At 21.2% G+C, this 20,674-nt stretch overlaps 2 protein-coding genes across 3 annotated transcripts in view; one reads left to right on the top strand and one right to left on the bottom strand.

Moving 5' to 3' along the window:
• LOC107965756 overlaps positions 1 to 2,794 on the top strand; it is a 257,665-nt gene extending 254,871 nt beyond the window's left edge. The window contains exon 5 of the mRNA XM_026445743.1: positions 1,824 to 2,794. Coding sequence (XP_026301528.1) covers positions 1,824 to 1,995 — 172 coding nt within the window. The 3' untranslated portion in view covers positions 1,996 to 2,794. The remainder of the gene's footprint in view (positions 1 to 1,823) is intronic.
• Positions 2,795 to 17,214: 14,420 nt separating this feature from the next.
• LOC107966034 (odorant receptor 4-like) lies at positions 17,215 to 19,774 on the bottom strand. Of its 2 annotated transcripts, XM_026445752.1 has the most exons (8): positions 19,659 to 19,774; positions 19,392 to 19,509; positions 18,551 to 18,812; positions 18,130 to 18,246; positions 17,832 to 17,922; positions 17,609 to 17,754; positions 17,384 to 17,516; positions 17,215 to 17,312 (listed from the first exon to the last, which is right to left on the bottom strand). In XM_026445752.1, exons 1-8 carry the CDS (start codon positions 19,761 to 19,763, stop codon positions 17,262 to 17,264), a joined length of 1,023 nt encoding a protein of 340 aa, XP_026301537.1. In that variant the 5' UTR covers positions 19,764 to 19,774; the 3' UTR covers positions 17,215 to 17,261. The 2 variants fall into 2 exon arrangements, with proteins under 2 accessions (XP_026301537.1, XP_026301538.1); XM_026445753.1 differs by lacking the exon at positions 18,130 to 18,246.
• Positions 19,775 to 20,674: the final 900 nt, after the last annotated feature.

Raw genomic sequence — 20,674 nt, 5'->3', positions numbered from 1 at the left:
GCCTAATTTTTATTTCCCGTATCACTGTTATCAAGGTCATGAATACGACCATCAAGGTACGAATAATTTTCAATGGTTCTGCGAAATCGTCGATCGGAATTTCCCTGAAAGATGTGTGCAGCAAATCGGGATGATCTTTTGTCTATTTTAATTCATTTTCGCATATATCGCGTCGTCCTAAATGCCAATATTGAGAAAATATTTCGACAAATATTTGTCGCGCTTCAGCAGCATCCCTTATAATGCATACTGGAGGGAAATACTCTGAGAATCCATTGCAACATTTGAATATCATGATGTATGATACACGTCTACACCTTACTTAACCATGTACGTACTAATATAAGATTAAATAACATTGCGATACATCCAGATCATAAGGAATCAGGCGATATTGCGCGATTTTTATGTTGATCTTTTAACGCGAACACTGTGAAGAAGGCAACTACAATCAGGAAAAAGATAAATGTTCTCCTGTGATCATTTGGATTAAAATTACGAAAATAAAGCTCAAACAAGCTCTCAATCATTAAGAATTCTACGAGGCCATATTTATTGGCCTTCAAAATAAAAAGGATCCCCGAATGTTCAGCCTACATTGGAAACCAGGATCATCTAATTATTGAAATTAATGATTCATTAGTTTCTTGAATTATAAAGCGGACTATTCTATCAGAGTCAACACGAATATTTGATTCTCTTGATTTTGTGGTGCTCCGAACAAAACTATTCCTTCAGACACTCTGACAATTAGATTGTCATAGGATGAATCAGTCCTAAAGTATCTATACCGAATTCAAGGAATATCTATTTGATCTTAGATCACTATAATGTATTACTATTCCACGATGTGCGCTAGGCAATGATTCTATAGTAGAATTATATAAATTTTGAAACGCTTCAGAAAAAGCCTACAGTGCATGTATATACTTAAGAGATTCCGACGTTAGAAAAATCATCAAGGATTCGCTTACTATGGATTTGCTTACTAAAAATCGCGCCTCCTTCAAAGCAATTAGTTTGGAATTGTGTGAGGCCTTATTGTCAATCAGAATTGACACGGATACCTCACACTATGTTTACTACAAGTATTCTAATTATACGCGTCTAATACGAATCATTCTCTAAAATTCTATCGATTTATTTGTGCACAACTTTTGGATCGATAAACTTCATAAACTCCTACAATATCCAAGGGCTAATGAAGTTAATTCTCAATATGTCCAAACTCACGTTTGCAGAGTATTTAGAGTGGATATAATCACGCACATTTGCATGGGAGATCACAAATATAATGCAGATTGAGAATAATATATATTACGGTATCTCAATCCCTTCTTTGACGATCGGAGACTTTTCAAGGTAGACGGAAGGCTTGACTGAGCAGATATGCCATATAATCAACAACATTCTATTATATTTTACCAAAAGGAGAATTCATTTAAATTCATTGTGCATTGCAACTGTCTGTTACACGTTGGTTGTGAGTCCGTCTTGTCGTCAGTCCAATTTATAACCTTGCAATCGCGGAAAGCATTGATTGGTGATTTATACCACCATATGCATCACATTTCGGTGGCTTATGGGAAAGCACTGTTAAATCGGCTAAATGACACATATTACGTATAGCGCGTCTCATATTTGAGGAAATGTCCACATGAATGGAGACTTGCATAAATTCTCGACCTCTCATTTCGTCCGATCTCAAAGTCCTTAATTTATTGACTCCTGAATATTTCCTAATTGTCCAATTAATAAGTCCAATGATTTAATTATTCTAATGTCACTGAATCAAGGTGAATCGTCTGACTTGTTGTTTTCAGTTGCTGTAGTACCAACAGTTCTGGAAATGATGGTAATGCGATTATCTGCACCAACTTTAGCAAAACAAATGGAGCACAAAATGGGCACAATGATAATAATAAAGGAAAAAAATCTGGCATCGCTACGATGGAAATTAAGTCGCATTGTGGAAATGCATCCAGGGGAGGATAGCGTGTTTTAATATTAAAAATAATTGATGGCATTCTTATCATATCGAAGATTTGCATCCTACTTAGTGAAGGAATCGAGTTCACTTCGCAAAGATCAAGAGAAAGTCAGCTTATGAGGACTCACCGATGAGAATTAACAATAATTGAAGATTGCAATCATTAATTATACATTTGTAACATATAAGAACTATAATCATTAATTGTTATTCGTTGTAAATTTAAATAAAAAATTATATAGATAAGGAAGTAAGCAATTCATTATGTAATTACAGTCGTTTAGTATTATGGACAATAGTTTGTAAGCGTAATCATACACAATAAATTGTAAGATTGAAAGTGAGCTGTTTAAGGTGTATGACATGTTCGCGAGCACTAATTGCTCATATGATGAGCAGTTTGTTTAGGAAAATTCCCAAAAAAGTCTCTTTCTGTTTTTATGACTAACAGTCCTTAGTTAAATTTGAACAGTAAGTAATGTTTGGAGGATTATTTAGAAAGTCTGGTTGGCATGTGTAATTTCATATTTCTACCATCTAATATAAACAATTAGTTTGTGAATATATTGTGCCTGACTATCAGACACGATTATGTGCGCGACATTGTGAGAGAAATCTACTCTCTAATAGACAAAATACGAGTAATTTATATACAGTCTACAAATACGAAATATCCTAATTATGATTAATTGAAGGCATTCGATAGTCATTAACTTACATCAAATCATTACAATACAATATTGCCGGCACAAATACAAATATATGCAAAATACATGATAAATATATTCAAACATAATATTTAAAAAATATATCTATGTATTTAAAACATAAATAAAATATAAACAAAATATCTGTAAGATATATGAATTGTTTTATTATTACTATTTATTATTTGTTATGCTCATAATTGTATTTTTTTATATTTTCAGCAATAAGTTTTTGTTTCAATATATTTGTTTCAATATTGTTATTCAATTTCGTTTGATTAATAACGAATACTGCTTTTATAATATAATTATATAATTTATTTATTTTTTTCTTCTTTTTATAATATATCTAATTTATCTGATTTTTTTTATGTACATATTTACATTTTCTTTTTTTTTTTTTTATTATATTCATCAAATACAAATTCTTCAAAATCTTTACTTTTATTTGCAATAATTTATTGATAACATTTTTATTTTCAATTTTTTTATTAAAATTTTTAACAAAATTTAAAAATTAATTCCAATAAATTTTAAATTGTTAATAAGATTTTTATCTTTTGCACTTTTTTACGTATTTGATATTCTTTTTTAAATAATTTAACAATCTGGAAATAAATCATAATGAGTTCGTTACGATTTTAAACAGAATTAATGATTCAATCATATTTCATTTCACTAAAATATTTTAAAATAATATTCTTTTGCATGCATATGTTTAATATTCTTATAAAATAGTGTTGCTTTCATTTTCCTCGTTAGAATAAATTGGAAATGAAATATTTGATAATATATTGTATATATATTATATATTTGATACGATATGAAACTTTCAAAAATTATTATTCTTATCTCGTATAAATATATAAACTTTAATTTATATATTATATAATAATTATAATAATTAATTATATTAATAAAAAAATATAACCATACTTCTTCCGGTATACAGTGTTATACATATTATACATATTAACATATTGAGTATATAAAGTTTATAAAGTTATAATATAAGTTTTTCTCAGTTTTTATTCGGAATTTAAATAAGATAATACCGCTTATTAATTATATTTTTTTATCGTTACTATTAAACTGTAATATCCTTATGACATTCATTTTTCTTTAATTATTTAAATTTAAAAATTTAAGTAAATAAAGTGTTGGTAGTTTTTTTCATACATTTTTCCAATAACTACGTAATGATTTTAATTTTAATTTTAATTTTTAATTTTATGACTAATAGTTCTATCTACTGATACATTTATTGTCAATGTTAATTTATATATGTTGAATTATAGTATTATTGCAATAGTCTTATAAATTAGTTTTTCTTGAAAATAGAAATATGTCTTTTTTCTTTTGGACTTGTTCGTATTTTATCGACGATAGTGAAAGGCTTCATTAACCACAATGTTTTTTTTTTAATAACTTGATAACAAAATCAAATAACAAAAGTTTTTGTAAAAGAAAATTATCTTAGAAATCTTCAGTTTACGAATGTTCTTACATTTTTAAGATCTACACAATATTGCACACTTAAACATCCGTAGAACTGAATAGAGATGCTTAAGTGAAAAAGTATGAGTAAGATACACGATTCACAATGAAATATAATATGCTAAAATAATTAACAATTAGTATCAAGTCTTATTTATTTAGATTATTTGAAATGCTTCACTTAATCTAATTTTCTATTTTCAAAAATTGCTGAAAATAGAGACAAATGTTATGTGCACAAAAATGCTTATTTAGGAAATATTGCATCATAATATCGATTTATTATGTTACTTATAATTTATTATTATGGTATGCATGATACATGGTTCCTCACGAACTGAAAGAAAAGCATTTAACACAACGCATTAATAGCTGCGATTTGCTAAAGAAACGTAATGAAAATGATCCATTTTTAAAACGACTGATACCTGGCGATGAAAAATGGGTTGTTTATAACAATATCAAGCGGAAAAGATCGTGGAGCACGCCACCAACCAGCTCAAACAACATCAAAAGCTATTCATCAAAAGAAGGTTTTGTTATCAGTTTGGTGGGATTACAAAAGAATTTTCTATTTTGAACTCTTACCACCCAACCGAACGATCAATTCTGTTGTCTACATTCAACAACTAACGAAATTAAACAATGCAATTGAAGAAAAGCGACCCGAATTGACAAATCGAAAAGGTGTTGTATTCCATCATGACAATGCAAGGCCACACACATCTTTGGTCACTCGGCAAAAATTATTGGAGTTTGGTTGGGATGTTTTGCCACATTCACCATATAGTCCTGACCTTGCACCATCTGATTACTTTTTGTTTCGATCTTTACAAAACTTCTTGAATGGTAAAAATTTCAATAATGATAATGATATAAATGTATCTGATTCATTTTTGCTAATAAAACCAGAAGTTTATGAACGTGGATTATATGCTGCTGAAGATGCAAAAGTCATTGATCAAATGGCAACAATTACAGAATAAAGTTATTTAATTCATGAAAAATTGTCTTTGATTTTCCAAAAAAAATCCGTAATTACTTAGTTGCCAACCCAATATTTAGGAAATCAATACTATATATATATTTATTTACTTGATAATTTATTTATAAGCAAATTTTTATCTTAATCTATATCTTAAATTTAAAAGTTTAATTTAACATATAATCTTTAATTAAAAATAATACAATAATAAATAAAACTAAAACTAAATGCATAATTTCAATTGTAAATGTAACAAAAAGTAAGAAATAATATTTTTTTTTTATTTAATTTTATATTACTCTATATTTAAATAAGATATATTTCTATATTGTTACATAATAAATTGTTAATTTTATCCTATCCATATACATATACTATAAATCATAAATAAATGTAGAATAAAATATAATGAAGTAAAATGAAAAAAAATGGAACAATGGAATAGAATGGAATAGAGTATAATTGAGTAGAATAAAATAAAATAAAAGACAAATAATAATAGTTTACTACGAAAATAAATATGTTTCAATAATATATAATATAAAAATAAATTCAAACATTCCTTTTTTTTTATGTAGCATTTAATTTAACTTAAAATGGTCAAATAAAAGAATTATGAATTATTTAAAAAAATATTTTAAATAAAAATTGTATCAATAGGATCATAATGTATACGATATAATTAGAATATAAATGCATAGTGAATTTATACTTGATTTTGTCATAAACATGAAACACTTGTACACGATACTAATAATTTTCAAATGAATATTCTTATATCCTATTTCATATTCTTGTAACAAATATCCAAACATTTTTAAAATTTGTCTTTTATATTAGACATATCAAAAATAAATTCGATACCGCTTGTATTAGAATTATTCAAGATACATTGCGCAGAGATTGATTCTAAAAAAATCATTTATTCTTAATTTACTCTTTATTTATATGCGCGTGTACATATATGTATTAATAATCTATAATTTCTTTATATGCTTATATGCCAATATTTTATTTTTTTATATTATATATATCTATATTATTTTATATATTATATATAATACATTTATATATATATATCTTTATTTTATTTGAAAAATAATTATTTACTTTAAGGAATAACATTTCATAAAAACTATTATCTGATTAAAATAACATTTATTAATTGTTTGTACAATTAAAAATAAGCTAAACAAAATTATATTTTTGTAATATAATATAATAAATGTATGTAAATAATAAAATAATAATCTAATGGAATAATAATAATGATAATAAAATAATAATAAAAATAACAAAGAGAAATAATATTATTTTTTATATAATATTATAATAATTTATTATTATTTTAATATGTTGTATTAAATAATGTTATACAAATAAAATTTTTCAGTTTATGCGTTTAATTTATATAAAATATTTATATAAAACATCATTCATTTATTTTTTCATTGAATTCGCTTTTGTTGTCATTTATATTCTTAAATAAAATTTATTTTCTACATACTGAATATTGCTATTTTTTTTAAAGAAATTTTAAAAATTCTAATTTCAATAATAAAATTTTAGAAATAAATTTCTTGTGTTCAAGATTTAAAAGCTTTTTTCATGAATTATAAATTTGATGTATTAAATCAATGTTTCATATAAATTAAATTGATATAATTTGTTAAAATTGTTTAATTTCTCTTTAATATTAGAATACCTATATAAAAGGAAGATAAAATGCATTATAGTTAATAAAAAAATAAATGTTTATATAAATATATAAAATTTATTACATTTATTATAAATATACATTATAAATATACATATATTATAAATATATCTATTGAAATAACTTGTACGTGAAAGACTTTTCATATTTTAGAATTATCTTACAATCTTATTTTATCGACTGCATTTAGAATAAAAATAATAATAGTAATTTAATATTCATTTTTTATTATATCTTCTAAATTTTTGAATAAGTTTAGTAATTATTACAAAAATATCTGATTACAAAAATACATCTTTTTTATTTTAATAAAATAATTTTGTAATTTTGTTTTTGAAAATTGTTAAAATCATGAAATCATGAATCATTTTTTCTATCAATTTTTTTTAATCCATGCGTTTTTCTAATATTACTATATAACAAATAAAATTTCTCTATAATATTTTAAATGTTTCTTTATAATGTTGTAATGTTTTAAAGAAAATAGCATATTTATAAATAAAAAGTAGAAATAATTATATGTCTTACTAATATTAATACAAAATGCAACACATAGTGATTTGATTTTCTTATCTTCTCATTCGAGATTTACTTCATAGATATGATGTCTTTTGTTAAATAATTTTCTATAATTATTTTCGTCCATATTGTATTATTTTCTTCGATGTTTTTTCATTATTAAATTTTTGAAATATAAAAAAATATAATATAAAAAATATAAAAATAAGAATATAAAATAATAATATAAAATATATAATAATAAAATAAGAATATAAAATAAAGAATTTAAAATAAAGAATAAATGATTCTGCATATTTCAATCTGCATTAATTTGTTTCCCATAAAAAGTTAATTGATGGATATAGTATTTTTTCTTAAATATCTGAAAATAACTATGATTTAAAATAAAATTCAAATTCAGAAATCGGGTTACCGATTTTTTCATAAATTTCTACCGTTTTTTCTATTATCTTCCGTTCATAAAGCTATATATATAATAATAAAATTATTATAAGTTCGCTGTTAACAAAGTTCACAAACGATCAAGAGCAAAGTTCATATGTTCATGAAAGTTACATTGTCCTAAATGAATTTACAAGTTTCTAAAAGTTCTTTTAATTCAATTACAAAAGTTAAAAAATTCAAACGTATTTTAATAATTAATAATTTAACAGTTCGAATTATTTTAATAATTTAAAATTTAATGATATAAGTTTAATAGGTAAAAACGTTTTTTTAATCTAAACTGTTCAACAATTCAAATATTTGAAAAATTCCAATTTTTCCTTAAATTTTATTAAATGCTTGTGCTCTTTGAAACTTTCTATATTCATCCGATTCATCCGGTTTTTCCATAAGGTACATAATTAAACACAAATATCTTTGTCTAGAGAAGAACAATTTCGTTTCATTTTTTAATATTTCTGAAAATTGTTTTCTGAAAATTGTTATATTGGTATTCGTTCAGCATCTCTCTATAGTTTTTTATTAATACCATAGTGGTTAACCATAACATTATATTAGCCAAATTAATATTAAAACTATCTTTATCATTTTTAATAATTTTTAATCGTTTTTCTAATATTATGATTTTTTTTTATTATCAAAGTCATTTTTGTAATTTGTGTTAATTTTATTAATTATACATTATCGATAACAATGATTCTATTTAATGACACAGTCTATTTGAAATGATTACAATCTGTTCATACAAAAAAAATTGTTACTCATGAGTGCTTGATATTGTCAAATGATATGATTCTATCTTCCTGGAATTTGCTTCATGTTAAAATATCACTAATTAATTTTCATTATTTGAGAAACTATCAAAGAAATTGACGATCTCATTCCATATTTGCAAAGTGATAATGATAAAAGAAGAAAGATTTCAAAGTTTTTTTTTAGCTTCGATTAAGGAGATAATTATTATTTCCCATTAAATTATTCTTAATTACTCTTCGGAAAATCAGGTATTACAAAATCAGGTGTTATGATTTTGGTTATTGAGTAGAAAAAAATAAATAAATCTTGACTATATAATAAGTCTAAGGCATAGACATTTATAAATCTCTAAAAAATTTTCAACTTAAAAATAATGTTGTGTTATAAACTGAATCTCATGAGTTTCGTTAAAAATTTTAGAATCGAATAACTTTAGAATATGCTACTATTACAATATAAAACAATTTTGGACAAGTAAGATTTTACTAACACAATATCCAATTATATTCTTTTAGATATTAATGAATTAATTTAATTTTTTTTATACATGTGATTTCGGTTTTAATAATTTTTTGTTTCTTTCAAATACTGAAATTTAAGCTTACAAAAATATGCTGATATAATTGTGGATTTTTCTATAGAAAATTAGTTCTGTTCATACTGTCTTTTAGATAAAGAAAAACTAATGATATAAATAAATTATTATTTGTCAATTATTTTATTATTATGTTATTATTTAATTTTGTGTTCATAATTCCGAGATATTATCATATTCATATTTACTAACTAAATTAGAGTTACTTATGTTCTATTGTATTTTATATTTTTTATTGTAAAATTCTCTTCATTATATATATATTCGAGCAATTTTTAAAGGAAATTAAAATAGAAAGGTTAATTCTTTAACTTTCTTAATTTAGGAAGCATATTTAATTTAGAAGCATATTTTGTTTAGAATAATATTATTGTAACTAAATTATATTTTTTTGTCTTGATTTTAATCATGATGATTTATCTTTTGAGAAATAAATTTAAAAATAAAAATAAAATTTCTTTAATTATATTATCATTTTATTATACTCAATTTATAATATTTCTAGCCATCTAAAAAATTATTTTTTAAACAATGTTTATTATTCTAATTGGATTAATAAATTATACACTCTTTGAAACACAAAAATATTACTATCATCTTATCAGTTAGCAATATTTTTAAATTTATTAAAATCCAAACTTTTAAATATCTCGATTTTAAAATAAATGGACTTAAGACATATTTAAAATAAATGGTTCATATATGTTATCAAAACATAATAGATGAACTTTTTTTCATTTTATATAAATTAAATGAAATCTTTTTATACGATTAGTTTTATTAGTATAATACTATGCATTTTATATTATAAATTACATCCTAATTTTGTAAGTATTTCTTTTTTCTTTTTTTCGTTATCAATCATTTAAAAATATTAATTTTTCTTCTTTTTCATCCATTTAGATTCAATTTCTTAAATTTTTGAAGTCAATTCGAAGCAAGATATTACTTTTTTGCCAACAATTTCTTTATAATGCACATAACATTATTTACTGATTATATTAAATGTAAATTTTTTATATTAAATGTAACTTTTTTCTAATATTAATTTATATCATATCAATTTACAAACTGTGTATACTAATAATGATTCATTAATAATTGTTTATAAAATATATAATATAATATATATTTGAATATTCCGTTTACACATGAATGAATCAAACTTGACTTACATTCTAGATCATTTTCTTTGTCTTTAGTGAAAAAATGAAAAGTATTTTTTTTTGTCATCTATGAATTCATTAGCGACGACTTAGTTTAGATGATATATCTTGGAGAATATTTTATTTCTTTAAAATAATCTATTATATGTTTCATACCTAGTTCTGATCTATTAATATTGTTATATTATATTATATTGTATCTGTTAATAGTTGTTTTATATTGTATTTTTGTCTTTGTTCGATTGCTATTCTGTATTCGTATAATATGTGGTCGTTATTGTTTAGTTTTGGCATAAGTTGCAGAGGTATGTTCATAAGTTATTTTTATGTAGCCCCTTTTCAATCTAGATAATATCATTTTTTCTTTTCTATTTAAATTGTTATATAATATTTGTTGCTAGAAGAATTTGATTGTAAATTTTTGTTCTTTTGGTTATGATCCATTTTTTATTCTATTCATTTTTTGTGATTAACACTTAATATCTTGATAAAAAATTGAGGTAAGTCGGTTTTTAATCAGTAAAAGAATTATGATTTCTTTGGCTGCATTATTAACTCTTTCATTTCTCAATATTCCTTGATGTGATAATTATATTCATTATATTCACATTATTATTTCATGTTTTTATTATTTATTATGTTTATATGTTTTATTATTTATTATATTTAGAGTTAAATTATATTCTTCATAGAAACTGATCAAATTCTGTAAGTTGTTTATGAGTATATAGATTATTCTAGAATTCTAGGATTTTTAGAACGTCAATTTTCAAGATAAATATTAATATCAGAAGATTAATGTTTGTTTAAAATATTATTATTTATATTGTTTAAAATTATTTTTATTGATTTATTATTTGCCATGATGGCGTATCTTATCTGATTTGAATCTGACAAAATTTCGGTTATGATTTTGATAAATCTGTAAAGTTAAAGTTGGCACAATAGTTATTTAGTTCCATGAATTTCATGTTGTGTTCTGTTTTGTTTTTCGAATTTTTTGGGAAATAAACTAAACTATCAGTTTATGTTTATGATTTTTATTGTTATTTTTGTTTGGAGATTATTTTTGTTTGGAGATTATTGTTTGTTTTTGTTCTACGATGAGAATGATTTCAATTATAGGTAAATTTAGAATAAATTTGTACAGTTTAATATAAAATAGTTAATAACTTAAGTTTCTTGTTTAACTCAATGTATTTAATATCCTATATTTATTTGAGAAGAAGTATTTGAAATTGGGATTGTTTGAAATAGAAATTTTTGCATCTTTTTCTTGTTGTTTCATTTCTTTAAATAAAATTCTATTTATTGGACAATAAGTATTGCAATAAGTATTTAAGATTATATTTTGTATTGATTCTATTATATTCAAATTCTATTATTTTTTACTGTATTTTATTGAATTATATATAGTTGAGCTATAGTATAGTTGAATGTATTATTGCTATGTCTCAAATAGGATTTTCTGATCGGCCTTCCAGCTATTATTGAATATTTCTAATATGTTTAATTTCTTAATAAGATTCTTTTAAATGTTTCATATATAAAGTCCAGGTCAGTTTATTTTCTAAGATGAATTCTAGAACTCTGATTATAAATTGTAATTTAGATTCGTTCATTGAAACTTTAGATAGTGTCTGGTGAAAAGTAACGATGTCGTTGAATAGTAACGATGTAAAAAACTAGTTAAAGTTTCAAATAAAATTATTTTAACTAATATAATATTCGAAGTTTAAATAATAGTTCAACTTCGAATTAATTATCCGAAATTATTTAAAGAGTAGTCAATTATGAAAAATATAATTAGGAAAAAAAATTATTTAGTACAACTGTGATTTCAACTTTATCAAAGACATCGAAAAATAAAAAATTTTTAATTATTTATTCATTTATTATTTTTCATAAATAATAAATAAAATTAACATTTTAATTGTAAATAATAATTTTTTTATAAAATAATGATTTAAATAATAATGCTTAATTTTAATTTATATAAAAATCATATAAATATTCCTAAAATAATTTATTTATTATTTCTTATTTATAAATAACTTTTTATTTGAAAAAAACAAATTTTTATTTAAAATATTATTTCAAATAATACATAATATGAGTATAATATGTAAATAAAATTAAATTTTTAATTATATTATATTTTTATACTTTAATTACGAATATACTTAAATACAAATTAATTTTTTATTTGTATAAAATGTATTTAAACAATTCTAAAAATAAAAATTTATTTCTCATTTACAGAATTACTGTTACTTTTTTTTGGAGAGGATTTGGATGAAAAACAAATAATAAATAATCTTTTAGTTGCTGCATTTCGTACAATGGCAATGTTCAAATTCTAAGAAAAAAAAGATATAGAAATTATTTTAAAAATTTTATTAATGAAATATTAATTTATCAATGAAATTAAGGAATTAAATACAAATTAAATTTCAGTTTGAAATCTTATATATTTTATTTATAGCTGGCATTTTTATATTTTATTATATTTTTATATTTCGTTATATTTTTATATTTTATTTTATTTTTACGTTTTATTACGTTTATCATATATTTTTATATTTTGTTTACATTATTTCATTATATTTATTATATTTTATTGGCATTATTGCATTATATTTTTACATTTTATTTCATTTATTATATTTCATTATTCCATATTCATAATTACATTTTATTTCATTATTTCATTACATTTTTATATTTCATTTCATTTACATTATATCATTACACTTTTTTTTTGTTTTTTTTCTTCTATATTTTTTGACTTTGTTTTTCATTATCTCCTCCTATAATTTCATTCTCTTATCACAAAAATAATCCTCTTGACAACGTAACAAGTTTCTTCTCTAATAATCTTATAAATATAATTTAATATCTATAATATTTATAATACAAAATATTAAAAATTAAAATATTTTTTAGTATAAAAATGATATTACCTGATGTTTATAGATTAAATTTTCATATTTTTATTTTCTTTTCTATTTCTTTATTTTCTTTTTTCTATATTCTTTTATCTTCTTGTCTTTTGTTCTCTTTCTATCTTCTTTTCATGCTTTTTTTACTTTTTATTATATTTTCTTTTGTCCTTTTAAAAAATAAATAAACCTTGTCAATATTTATTTTCCAATATTCTTGTAAATAAAAGATATTCGTGTCAGAATATAAAATAGCAATAATAAATCATAAAATATATGTTTTTTTTTCTTGTAGTATATCTTGCTTCGGCGATTGATGATACACATTTTAAGTGCTCTTCGATATATATTATATTGAGTTCTTACTTATCGAATTTTATACTTGTAATTATTATTGCAATTACTTGTAATTATTATTTTTTTTTTTTTTACATAACAATAATTGATGTATCATACATGGAGTTTCATGTCTTGCCTGATCTTTTCAAAGATAATAACTTTTTTAATACATTTAACAGACTTTGACCTTTCTTCATAATGCGTTATATTTCTCTATTACATTATTATGTATTTGAAAAAGTATTTCATTTTTTAGATCATATCTGAAGTCACATAAATTTAATATACAATCTATGAACTGAATAACGAAAATGGAAGAAGGAGATTAAGGGATATTCTATTTTTCTCCTTTTTTTTTTTCTTTTCTTTCTCTGGAGATTTCTTTTTCACTGATACTTCTCTTTTTCTTTTTCTTCATTTTCTTGATATGTCTAGCATTTTATTCATTGAATTGCTATTTAAACCAAATATTCTGAATGCTTTCGGAAAATTAGTTATATTATCAGTAATAATAGCAATGAATGTATGTTTTGCAATAACTCAATCATTACATTGAAAGAATGCATTTTTGTAAATGGATAATACACAAGTGCTATGGATTTACGTAATTCGTAGTTCGTAATCATGTAAAATCCAATACGTTATTACATCGAAGAAGCTTCATTCTTTCCTTGACCAAATATCTGTTATTGTATAAATATACTCTATGTCTTTAAAATTTTTTTTATTAATTAATTTTGCTTCAATGAATTTGGTATTTATTTTCCGATTTATCGGAGGAACACTTCTTTTAGTGAGATTTCTAAAATTCTGATTTTCCAATGAGAATGGTATCATGGTTTCAAAAATATATCCATATATTTTATATTTTGTTTGCTTTTTGAGAAACTAGAATTTTTCATGTCATGAATCTTCCTTCTTTTTGATTTTATTTGAATTTTATATTTTTTAAATTCTCTTAGATGAATTCGTTTTAAATGTAAACGGAAATTGAATGTTGATATGATCTTTAATTTCTATTTTCTTTTCGTATATATTACATATTTCTACAATTAATTTTTCTATTGATTTATCGGATCAATGGAAAAATATTTATTATTTAAAATATCACTTTTATATCACTTTTTTCAATTAATATATTAGAATCACATTCTGATAAAATAAAAAAATAGTACGCATATATATACACACACATAAATCTATTTTAAACTAATTTATTTACACGATAATATAAATACTTTCTTAATAAATAAATTATTTACATTTTTTTATATATTGGAAAAATTGGAAAATTCGAATGGATAATCTTTCACGTGAGCAGATTTCAAACGAATCATCGCGGAAATACGAATGTTTAAAAAACAGAAAACAAATAATGACAAAGGTAGAAAGAAAGAGAAATAAAATTGACATAGGAGAAAAAAAACAAATACGCGAGAAAACTTAGAAACAGCAAATCATAACAAAAGAAAAAAACATCATAAAAAGATAAAAATGAAGCGACTTACTAAATTCTAGGCTTTAAATAACGGTCCTAAATACAACTTTAGAATTGTATTAAAAAATTCTTTTATGTTTTTTGATAATATTTCACGAATAGAATTCAAAAATATCAATAGTAAATAATTATAAGTCATTTTGCCAAATGTATTTTTCATTATTTTTTTTCAAATAGATATATAATATAAATTATCTAAAATTAGAAGAAAAAAATTTCATAAGAAAATTAGATTAATTATTTAAATTATTATATTGAATTTATTTAAAAAATATATAAAATTTACATTTATATAAATTTAATTTATATATACATCATTAATTTATATATATGAAATCTAATTATCGCGAAAAGTATCATTGAGTCATCAAAGTATCAAAAAATGAAATAAAATAAAAACCAAAAAATAAATATTATAAAATACTTAAATTTAATATGAATATCATATTTTCTTAAAAATTTTTAATTTTTAACTTTCAACTTTACATTAAAATTTACAAAATAAGAATTTATAATATATTTTCAATAAATTTATCATATACTTTCATAAAAAAAATTAATTTTTCAATAAATCTTTCAGATTAAAACAAAAAAAAACAATTTGATCCAGGAAATAATTTTCAAATAAAAATTCATAAGTAGCAATATGTAAATATATTTTTGGAATTATTATATATTATTAAATATTTTTTATTTTCATTTTTAATTTTAAAACTTGTTTAGTTTTTTTTTTTTGTATCATTTGAAAAGATAACATCTTAACATAGAATCATATTTGAAAAACCTTGCTGATTGTTTGGCCACGCTATATATGTATATATGTATATTATTGGAATATCATTAATCTCATAATAATTTCTAAAGAAGTACATCTTTATTCATAAATTAGAATATTTTTGTATTTTAAATTCAATAATAGCATTGATTGTTTTTTTTTGCCATTTTTAAATCAAATAACATCAACGCAATAAATTTTAATTTTGTTTATCAATGTTGAAATTGTTTCTGAATAACAAAGAGAACCATTATGAGTTTATAAATAAAGATTGAGAAATATACAATAATATACAATATTTATTTTTTATTAATAAGGTTTTTATAATTATTTATTATTCATATAACAACAATATAAAATAATTTTATTATGTTTAATAAATTCTAAAAAAATATATAAGATATAAAAATAAAAAGATATATAAAATATATAAAAATATATAAGATAAAAAAATAAAGCTATAGTTGCAAAAAGTGTTCACATGATAAAAAATAGATATATTAATTTATGAATCAATACATTTTTTGAAATATGTCGTTTAATTTGTTTAATCATTTAGTTATTTATTAAATTCCTATTTTAAAACTATCAATATTATGTCTTTGTCATCCTTAATATAATTATATTATAATATAACTTTCTTTTTGGTTAGAATTCTTTTTTTTTTTTTACTTATTGATATAATTGATTTATGAAAAAATTTTAATTTTTTTAACTATTATCTTCACATTATTTAATATCTCTTAAACTTATATAAATTTATAGTAATTTATAGTAATTCATAATTTCTTCACTTATATAAAATTATAAATTTACATAAATTATATATCCACAATTTAGATATAAATTTTAAATTAAGATTAAATTAAAAAAATAACGCATATCACATAAAAATTTAATATAATACCAATTATTTTTTGTAAAATATCAAAAAAAGTATAAAAAATATAATAAAAGTATAATAAATATAAAAGATTATCAATTAATCTATAAGAAAAAGTTATTGAAAATAACATTCTTGATGACACATGTCAAAATTAAAGTGATCAAATTTATTTTTCTTATAAATTTATATTTCATAATGATAAATTTTTCTTTCGAATAAATAAAAAAAAAAATCGCAATTGGTTGGAAAAAAAAATTGATTGATTTCAAGTAAATATATCACATAAAAATCTAATTTTATTATTTTTTAATATTACATTATTAATGTTTCATTTCTTTTCTTTTTGTTAAAATATGATCAATATCTTAAAATTTGAATAAGACATATTTTTCTAAATATTCATTTACAATCATTTGTATGATTATTCATTTCATTCAGTTTTTTAATCCATAGAATATATAACCATGAAATACGAGAATGCCGTACGTAGTATCTGAAATAATCTAATTTCGATAAATAGACACACATAATAATATTAAATATTATTTCAATCATTTTTATTACCATTACATATACATTATAAGATGCAATCATGGTACCCAATAACACGAAATTAAGATTTTTCAAATTATTCTGCATAATGAACAATAATAATTTTTGTTCTATTATTGGGAGCTTGTACCATTCTGTGTTATATCTAGAATTAGTTCATAACTAATGAATTATTAGTATTAATTATATTATTATTAAAATCTTTCTTCAATGTATTCATGAATTAAAAATACTCACGTATCTATAAAAATATTAGAACTATGATTGATTATCTCTTGTGCAAAATGATTTGGAATAAATCCGTAAATAGTAATGCAAATTACAAAAATTAAAGATGAAAATATTTCGTTCGTATTAGTTCTGGATGTTATTGATTTGGCAAGCTAAGATATAAAATAATTACAATTATCAATTATTGTGATTAATTATTATTTATATCATCTACACATTTGATACTCACTTCGAAAATGAAAATACTAAATGCAATTAAACCTAATAATATTAATAAATCATAGGTTATGATTATCTTTTCTTGAATCCAATTGATATAACTTTAACAAAAGAAAAAAAATAATTTCCTTAATTGTACGAAATATTAATTTTTAAATTTTAATGAAAATAAATATAAAAAGATATATATATATATATATTTATATATATATAATAAATGAAAAATTTAATATTATAATATTTATAAAAAATATTATTATGCTTTAAGAGATTTGTTTATGATTATCGTTTGATAATGGGATACTAACTTTTTGATTTTTACATGTAAATATACAATTGACATGACTTTTTTGCGGATTATTATACTTCTTTCTGTAGAAGATATTTTTGGTATGTTTGCAACAAATGTATGACTTATACGAAAGCTGTAAAAAAACTAAGAAAAATCACATGTACAATAGATAAATGAAATAATTGAAATTAAGTAAATATTATATAATAAAAATATGAAATGCTTCATGATTAATATATATTCCAATCAAGAAACGAATTTAAAACAATTCAATAATGATATCAATATTTGATAAAAAATGTTAATCAATAAATATTGAATAATTGTATCAAATTATTCAACTAATATAAAATATATTATAATTATATAAAAATTTAAAGTAAATAATTTTTAATTTTTTTTAATTTAATAAGATTTATGTTTTTTAATTTTTTTACCTAGTAATTTTTAACAATCCACAAAGATGTTGTATCATACCCATATATATTGTTTCAATGGCGATATATACTAATCCTCCGAAACTGGTAATAATATTTAAATGCATGCCAAAAAAAAAGAAAAATTTTTGCTGATCGATGAAATAGTAAATTTCAATTGGAACTGTCCGTGGGCGAGTGTGATTTAAAGGAATCAAAATATCTAGGATATTATTACCAAATACATTCAAAAAGAATACCAATTGTAGTGGCACGATAATAACTGTAATAATATTACTTGTTAATCAGTTGTTATAAATATTTACAATAAAACACAAAAATCATAAATAATGTTATAATATCTTATGTATAATAATAACATTTATGTAAAAAAATATTATATCGCTTTTCATGCATGTGATGAAAATATAAATAAAACTATTAATTAATTATTACTAATTATAGAAATGAATAGTATATTATTTTTTCATAATAATGTGTTAGATAAGAAATTGAAAACAATGTCTGCGAAAATACAATTTATAAATGAACGACTAATAATATGTTATGAATACTCGATGGATTCTTGGTAATTACTATTATGTGTGCCTACCTATTGATACCTACAGACCTATAGACTCAATGTTTCATTATTCCTGTCCGAATAGCCAATACTGTTTTTTGTTCAATACAATCGATATAATTCTATCTATGTTCGATCTATGTTCGTAATTTAAACGAAACAAAAATATGTTATATTATAACATTTATGGTAATAGGAATTTGAATAATAATTTGAATAACACGATAGTTATATGAAATTATGAAATGATTATAAAGAAAATAAAAAATTTCTACTTACTAACGAAACATATTGTTATTTTTTTTATGGTTTTAGAGTATTCGTGAATTATTCGGAGCTCTTCTATATTCCTTAATGAGTTCCAATCATTTTTAATTTCATCTAGAAAGTTTTTTATCTATATTTATGAAAAATAGTACCTTAATATAATATTCTTAAAGTACAAGCTCGAAATAAAATAATTAAAAATTTCAATAATAATATAACAATCATAAAATAACAATAATAATATAATAATAATATCCATTTATGTTTTTCTATACTCACATCTTTAATGTGAAACAAACAATTAAAATATTTCATAATGCAAATACACGTACACGAAGTATAGGACAACGAATTCAATGTTAAATTTATGTCCATTTTTAACATTATGAATGACATTATCTAAAATTAAAATAAAATCTTTTTTTCGAAAAAATTAAATTAGTATTTCAATCTATAAAATAGCTAATTTATAATTACAATATTATTAATAATAATTATAACAATTAAAAAATAAAATACCTGTATAAATATCCAAGTACTTAAAAAAAAAAAAATAAGAATATTTAACATTTTCGAATATATTGTTCTTTCGTATGGCCAAAGACCAACAGAAATCATGAGAATTCGATTAATGTTATAATATTGACTACCTTCGAAGTCCATTCTTTTATGAAATTTGAACGACAACCACACAACTGAACATTATTCTTACAATTTTTCCTATTCTTGAATATTTTCCATATACCTGACCGTTATGAAAATCAAAAAGTAATAATATATCGCGTGACAAGTGATGGACAACGGCTATAGTTTAATTGTGGAGTTAGGGATCTGTTATTGGTAATTTCAGGATATAAACGTCGCAAGAATTTAAATGCAATCTATAGAATTTATTTAAATTCTAAGGTAATTTTTAATTCTGAGGAAAATAAGAATTTCTTTCTTATGTATTCTTTGTTCTATAATTCTTTTATAATTATCGAATAGTAATATATGTATGTATATATTCGTTTTCTAATATGAAAGCTGGAAAGAAAGACATAAAAAATATTTCAGGTTTTATTTATTTTATATATCTTTGATCAAAACGTATCACTTATGTCAATTGATATTTTATGATTAATAAATTATGATAAATAAAAATAAAAACTAAATAATAGTAATAATTTTAAAATTTTAAATGTAATTTGATATTATTTTTAGAATATTTTGATTTTTGATATTTCGTAATTGTTTTATAAATTTATTTTTTGTAAATAATATTCTTAAAGCTATTATTCATTCTTATGCTATTA

Source organism: Apis mellifera, linkage group LG16 (genome assembly GCF_003254395.2).
Source record: "Apis mellifera strain DH4 linkage group LG16, Amel_HAv3.1, whole genome shotgun sequence".
NCBI classification, from domain to species: Eukaryota; Metazoa; Arthropoda; class Insecta; order Hymenoptera; family Apidae; genus Apis; species Apis mellifera.
The sequence above is the reverse complement of the archived record's forward strand: the minus strand, read 5'-3'. Positions and strand labels throughout refer to the sequence as shown.

Bases quoted from the DNA above. Each gene is read 5' to 3' on its own strand.
- LOC107966034 (XM_026445752.1), bottom strand. From the start codon at position 19,763: ATGTTAAAAATGGACATAAATTTAACATTGAATTCGTTGTCCTATACT. The intron at 18,813-19,391 runs GTAAGTAGAAAT...ATATTATTACAG, and splicing joins AATAACAATATGTTTCGTTA to TTATTATCGTGCCACTACAA. The intron at 17,923-18,129 runs GTTAGTATCCCA...CTTTTGTTAAAG, and splicing joins TTACATGTAAAAATCAAAAA to TTATATCAATTGGATTCAAG.